We start from the raw sequence: 7349 nt of genomic DNA on the forward strand, positions 1-7349 counted from the left end.
ATTATAAAGATTTTCCGATTCGGGGACATGAGAGAGTAGCGAATGGGTCTGAATGGCCTGGAAACTTGAAACTCGGACGGAACTTGAAGTCAAAGCAATGATACCGCTAATCGGAGTCGGTTAGAGCCATTCATTTCGCGAAAGTAGCAGATGGGAAAAGAAATTCCGTATGATACCACTGATTGGGAGATGACTTCGATAGCCGCGCATTAATCAGTGAGTGCTCAGTTGACGCTCATGCCTATGGCTCCCTGAACGCCGACCACTCGCGCGTCTTTCCCGCCTGTTCCGGAGTCGATCCTGGTATCTTTGATTTTGTCCACCTGAAAGTGGCTTTGGCGCCACTGTGCGTCGTTCGCAGCAAACATTTACTCCTCATTCATTGTTATGATTCGCGGAATGAGGTCACGGTGGAATGGTCGCGGCGCAATGGGGTGTACCGGAGGTCCGGAACCCCTCTTTCCATTGGGGGGGAAGGGAAAGAAGGATATCGCTCTTGCGTCCGCCTCCTCAAGGAGTGACGGAGAACCTCCCAAGTTGAAAAGGTATCACGGAATGTACTCTCCCCCCGGTGAGGGAACATCATTGAAGGACAGCGAGACATCAGCTTGAGGAAATCAGAATCAAAGAGTGGTATAAAGTAAGGGAGGTTGTGGAGGAATTTTCGGAGTCGCTCCAATCCCGCCCTGAGATCACCGCCGTGATTTTGTTCCGTGTGCAACGTGCTAGGTAATCTTTGTGAACGCACGGGAGGATCCCATTCCCGAGCATCCGATCCCCCGACCCTGTTCGGAGCTCGGACCATTCGACAACAACGGCGTCGGATAATCCCGCGCCCACGGATCAGTTAGATGCTGTTGCTCAAATCAATAGTGCTGGTCTCGCTATGGGCAAAGTACGCCGGCTGCTCCCGATCTATTTTCGACATACTGCGCCAGGAAATTGATTATTCGACATGGAATGAAGATCTGGAGCCTGTCCTTGCCAACTTGACTAAGCAGATGCGGAGACAGATCCTTCCATACGCCCAGGAGATTCTCTACGATGACGAGATTCCGCAAGAGTGTCTTCAGAGTTTTCTAAGGATCGCCTCAGGGCTGAACGACGGAAAAGTATGGGCAATGAGATGTGAGTGTCGGGATTAGCATGACTCATTCCCCGATTCGCGGTGCCGCGACGCAGAAAGAAACGATTTCGTGGAAAACAAAGCCATTGGTTCAAAGCATCCTTCTTCGTCTTGCTCGATGTAATTAGAGCGAAAGATTCTCGAGGATTCTCCACGGTTCCTCCCGAAACTCGGGGTAAGAGATTTTACAGAAAACTTTGCCTTTTCGCAGTCTTGGACTCTTCTGGCGGTATCCTACCCGGCATGCTCGATGGCCGTGGCGCTTCATTGGGCAGCTACGACCAGTGTCTACGGATTCGAGCACCCGAGAAAAATGATCCAAAGAAGGTGGGAAAATAGATAACAGCGAACACCGCGAAAATATTTCCTCATTTAGTCTGCTATGGGATCTTCATATCAGGGACCATGTGAAGTTATCATGCATCGTCCCCTCATGACGGTACGATTTCCCCCCCCCCCTTCCTCTACTCCGCCGGGCATCAGTGCCCCCGACGCTTCTTTCTTGGATACTAGGGGAAATTCGGGCAAACCTGGGGTCTTTCACCGATAAGTCGGTATATTATATCCAGAGCTATTATGGCAGCACTTTCTCGCTGATGCTGAGGATTTCGATTTGAGAAACCTCTCGAAGAGCTCTGAGTCGTTGGCGCCGGACAGAAGTGGAATCTTCCTGCATCTATGGCATCCGTACGCCGTAGAGAAGCAGTCCCGTATTCCCCCGTGAAATTATCGCGACATCAATCGGCTGGTCAATCTTCCCGTGGTGACCGCTCATGTAGACTCTCTCAAGAGGCCCCTAACAGTCCACAGGTGCCTATCTGCCTCCAGTCACACCTCGTTTCCGTGCCGTTTAATGCTGTTCATTCTCTGACAAGTAGCACAGATTTATGATCGATGCTCCAGAACCCCGCTGTCTATCGACATCGACACGAAATTATAGCATGCGGATGTCGGCTCTCTATGACTCGCCTGAGCTCGGCTAAAATCATTATTATTGGTATTTTCCTCGCAGGTCGCCTTCGCAGGTCAATACTGCACAGCTTCAATCCTGATGAGACGACAACCGCTCTTACACAGGACTCTCCCCAGCTTCATCCAGCAGGACCCGAGAATTTGGGTGAGCCTAGTTGAAAATTCTGCCTCTCCGAGCTTTCCGGGGAAGACCGACTATTGCTTCCTCGTTCAATTAGATCCCGTCCATGGAGTGAGGTCATGCTCCGCGACGGCCGAGTCACGTGCCGGCGTCCTGGGTCCGATGGGAAGCCTTTTTCCGCAAACAGTATATGTGCATAATTCGTACGCTTGTTACGGATCAGATGATCACGGAGCGGGGCCTCTCAAGATGAAAGCAGTATCGAGTTCTCGGTTGGAAAACACGCTCGAGGTGTGAACTGACCCTCGGAACAGTTCGACAGAGGAGGCGCGGAAACACGCTTCCTCCCTGGATTCGGTCCCATAACAGAATCTTCAGTGAAGCCTCCCGCGAGCCTCCGAACTATCCTCATTTTTGGCAAGTGTTGACGCTTCTCGAATCGAACTATTCCGATTTTACGGAAGGCTGGAGTTGCAGTCTACAGCGATGACTCAAGAATTGTTCTCGGCGGGGAGCTCTCCTCTCTCTGATAAGGTCCGGCCCTGCGCTGCCAACTTTGCTCCAAGACAGGTCAGAGGAGAGCTTCCGTGGATTTCCTAGATCTTAGTCGGAGATGGAGAAAATTTTCTCAGGATTACCGAAGAGTCGAGGCAGTGGCATGTCTGGTGGGAGAGAGATCGGGGGAACCAGGGCACGTGCCTTCGGCGCCAACCCCAAGGAGGCGCTCACGGGAATCCTCTCGAAGCCAGTCAGCCCCGCCCGAGTCTTCTGCTTCGGAACGCTCGAATACCGTGCAGGTCCTCCGTGGGGAATACGCTCTCTCTCTTTCTCACGGCGCGGATTACCCCCGTCGTGTCCAAGTGGTGAAGTCTCTGAAGAGGAAAGCTTCGAGACAGAGGGGTCGCATTTCCGTACTAGTCGCCGAATGGGCTCGGTGCGCCACTGAGTCGAAGACACAGGACGACTTCCTCGATGCGAATCAGCTCGATCCGCTCTTTCCGGAAGCCTTCCGTCTATCCTCCGAGTTGACTCGGGCCGTCGTATGTTCGATTAGTGCCTGATTCCGATCCATACCGAAATGAACGAACACGAGACGCTTTCTGTTTGCCGATAGCCGGAAAGCAATACGCTCTCTTCCGTATGATTCGAATCTCTCCAACTTGCTCCGTCGAGACGCCTGACGATGCCGGTTGGGGCGGGGAAAGCTGGAGACTGGCGGAAACCCTATACGAAGGAGAAAATTCGTAAAGCGAGAAAATTATTTGCCCCAAGGGACTCTTCGGCGGAGGGAATGTGTCTTATGTCCTGGACCTCGTAGAGAGATCTCCTATTGGATACCGCGTGGGAATATGTCTGCCATCAACTTGCGATTCCTCTATCATTTCTCATCTAGCAAAGAAATGTGAGTCCCGACTCTTATTCTCTTAGATGGAGACTCGATGCCGCATAGGAAAGCCAGTCATTCCCTTAGTGAGCTTAATCAAGAATAATCCCAGGTCTCGCTCACAACTACGCCCGATATTCTTGCTTCCAGTCGTCGGGAAATACGGAATTAGCGCGGATGTTCTAGGATGCAGGGATCAAATCAAAGAACGACCAGCGAGCACCGGCACCGTAATATGTGGGTGGGTAGCTCCGGAATCCTCATTCCAAATACTCTCCTAACTTGTGACCTGATTGGGGAACATCGTGCCCCAAATCGATATATCATATGAGAGTCGAGTAGAGAGGGATCGGCGACAGGAATGAATGCGATCTTTGTTCGTCATCGATATAACCTGAGTAGGGAAGTCGGTGCTATAGGTGTCGATACTCTTAGCGAATCCTGGGAAGGAATCATGGATTTTCTGAAGAATGCCCACTCCCTTCCATTGCAGAGTCGTAATCGGAATCTTGACTGGCCTGCTAATACTGGGCACCGTGGTTGACATTTTCTGCGGCAACGATACACGAGGCAGGTATCGTAGAGCGAGAACATCAGTGCTCATTGATAATGCGATCAACGGGTCAGATAGCATCTAGCGGTCTGAGATACTGAGCAAAGGTCCTCCTAGCTCGAAATCATTCTCCCGACCGTCCTTCAATATGACATCGTCGGATGAAAAATCGGGCAGACAATTCATTCAGCGGAACTGTATTTTCTGATGCCATCTTATCCTCTCCCTCGCCTCCGAATCCGAGTAATCCGATTCCCGATCTAAGAATGGCTAATTCGGTCCTCAAGGTCTCGTTCGAGTCGCTCGATGTTTTTCGGCCCGCGCAAACTACCTGAGGTTCACCAATACCACCCTGACGCCCGAATCGAGGAGATTAGATTGTTTGCACGGGATTCGAGCCCTGAGCGCACTGTGGATTCTCTACGCCCATGTTTGCCTGAAAGACTGGGGCAATGTGGGTAGGTCACATCGAACGCTTCTCTCGGTCTCCTTCTAATAAAAGCTGCCTCAGAAACTCACTGCTCCCCTCGCTTTCCAGATGGCATCCTGACCCTCCTCTGGATGTTCAAATCCCCATCCGGCGTGATATTGAATCAGTTCGTATTGGCCTTGGAGACATTCTTCACACTTCTCGGCTTTTCATTGTACAGGCTTGTCACCCAAGAGCGGAAGCGAAATAATGCAAGTATTTTCCGGGCGAAATATATCCAATGTACGTAAACGGATTGCGAGCAGTTGTGGGGAACTCAACGACCTCCCTCCTCCAGATGCCTGCATTGAAGCTCGCGTTGAAAGTGATCCTGCGTCGTGCAGTCAGGTACATTGTTACGGGCATGGGAGCCATGGCCGTATTCTATGTTCTGCCTCTCATTACTTCGGGACCAGGCATCGACTATATGTATCCGTACCTTGAGGACTTTTGTAATGCGAGATGGTGGTCGTATCCCATTTTCATAAACAATTTGTGGACAATTCAAGACATCTGCGTCGAGAACCAGTGGTACGTGAGAGCCGATCGTAATGAAAGCCGAGATCCTGAAAAAAGAACTCGCATGATAATTCCGCTCCACCTCGTCCCAGGTACACCGCAGCAGATATGCAGATTGTTTGCATACTCATTCTACCCATCTGTTTGCTAATCCGGGAGCCAGGCAAGGGCATCCGAATCCTTCTATATCTTGTCGGGGGCTCGATGGTGTACGCTGCGAGTCTGACGTATTACTATGGCGCGTCTCCGATATTTTTGCTGCTACCGAACCAAGCAATAGCGGTAAGCACCAGTTCGAAAAACATGGAAGTGTGTGTGTTTCAAACCCTCATCAAGATCGGAATCCTCTCGCTTGTGTTCGGCAAGTAACGCGATGAGTTTCCTTCAGTCATTGCAATTGCTATCCCACCTGCACAACCATAGCCTCGCCCACCTGAGCCCGGCAGCCGTCGGTGTCCTCGGTGGATATCTCATCGACAAATATAGAGAGATCGATCTCGGGAAAACTGTGTACAGAGCCGGTTGGATCTTATACAGTGCTGTCATAATCGCTTTCGGAATGGGTGAGTGATGTCGATATTCATGAATGCGACCAGGTTGAGTGTCGAGTGGCCCTATGTATTCAAGATCTCGACGGGCTGAGAAAAAATGTACCGTAGGTTCCTCGTGACGGATAATGAATCTTCGGACAATTCTCAGACCCCGTGAACGGGAGGCTGTTTCATAAATAATAATCGAGGACGCTTGCCTTCTTAGCGTCCTGCATCTGGAATGATCGGGGTTACGCCTCCGTATCGGAGTCGGTACTATACGCAGCTATATTCAGACCGTTGTGGGCTGCGAGCCTTATCTGGTTGATCTACATGTGCTCATGCGGGAGAGCTCGTGAGTTGCTTTTGATGTTTCAAATATGGGGACGTCAGTGGGATGTCGAGTCAATATCGGGAGATCCTAGGGCTCGAGAGAAGCTGAACTATCCGGTCCCCGCCCCGATGGTAATGGGGGATTATCTAATCCAATTTCAAAACATAATTCTGTGAACTCTCATCCTTCTAGGCTTAATCCGCTGGTTTCTGAGCCGTCCGAATTTCATCGTCCTCAGTCGATTATCCTTGAGCTTTTACCTGATGCAGTGGCCGGCCCTGTGGCTTTCCATGTTCTCCACACGGAATCCGTATTCCGCCTCTCATTACCAGCATGTGAGTTAATAACGGAATTCCAGTCTCTATTCCAATGATTGTCTCCATTCCGAAGATAAAAGGAGGGGATCCGAGAGCGAAGCTCTGCACCCGCTCGAGCGACGAGAGCTCGAGCTTCGAACGGGCTGTAGAGACTCCCTGGGATAGAGTTGAAAGGAGGCGTCAGGGTTTCGGCGAAGAATCTGTGGAGCACCGGAGAGTCGCCCTCACAATAGATCAATCTCCTGGAAGGGTAAAGATCGAGAGAACCTCCGACTACTGCTCCTTGGCACTGACTACGATCAGATTAACGCTCCATGCCATCAGCGTGGTGAATGATGGCCGAGATGCCTGAATATTCTCGCTGAATCTGCGCCACGCCCGCCTCGTACAATCGAGCGAATCGCCGCACTCGCATGGCGTCGTATGATCGAGAACTTCTATAAGGCCTCCCGATCCCTTTACAGCTCCGCGAATTCGTCGCTGATGCGACGTTCAACGTCCTGGGGGCTTGGGTTCTGGTCCTATTATTCGAAGCTCCGACAACAGCTCTGGATTCGTTGGCTCTCCAATCACCGCGGAAGAAACCGACTCTCTCCGAGCAAGGAGAAGATAAATTGAGAGAAGAAGCTGCGGCGAAACTCGAAAACATGCATCCTATTCCATACCGACTCTAACTTTAGGGAATTGAATTTATGAATAAATGAATAAACTGATATCCGCAGCCGCAAGAGAGCTCCATGCTGTCTCTTTGATCCCTTCGACTCTCGGCTGCCCCGCAAGTCATCTGACATCGATTCATCGGACGAACTCGAAATCTGGATTTCAACCGGAAGATATCTCGGATCTCAAGAAGCGATGGAAACTCGCGAAACATGAGTGTTCGAGCAGCTATCGGACGTGAAATGGGGTACATGGGTATGTACTCATTTCTCGCGAGATCGCCGATTTTCTGTGCTCCCAAGACACATTTACGCGATCGACATGACTGATCTCCGCCAGTCGCGATTCGTCGAGTCGGGTTTTT

The 7349-nt window shown here is 50.9% G+C and overlaps 1 protein-coding gene across 1 annotated transcript; it reads left to right on the forward strand.

Moving 5' to 3' along the window:
• Nucleotides 1–1001: 1001 nt before the first annotated feature.
• LOC108863636 (nose resistant to fluoxetine protein 6-like) lies at nt 1002–6343 on the forward strand (the record flags this gene model as incomplete). The annotated part of the gene is made up of 12 exons (XM_018641670.1): nt 1002–1128; nt 1338–1453; nt 2139–2243; nt 3492–3621; nt 3754–3844; nt 4097–4173; nt 4444–4614; nt 4695–4837; nt 4924–5156; nt 5237–5426; nt 5533–5707; nt 6201–6343. Coding segments are annotated over exons 1-12 (1701 nt in total), but the record flags the coding sequence as incomplete, so codon positions are not given.
• Between the last annotated feature and the right edge of the window lie 1006 nt (nt 6344–7349).

The sequence above is a fragment of the Galendromus occidentalis genome, unplaced genomic scaffold (genome assembly GCF_000255335.2).
Source record: "Galendromus occidentalis unplaced genomic scaffold, Mocc_1.1 scf7180000075942, whole genome shotgun sequence".
Lineage (NCBI taxonomy): Eukaryota > Metazoa > Arthropoda > Arachnida > Mesostigmata > Phytoseiidae > Galendromus > Galendromus occidentalis.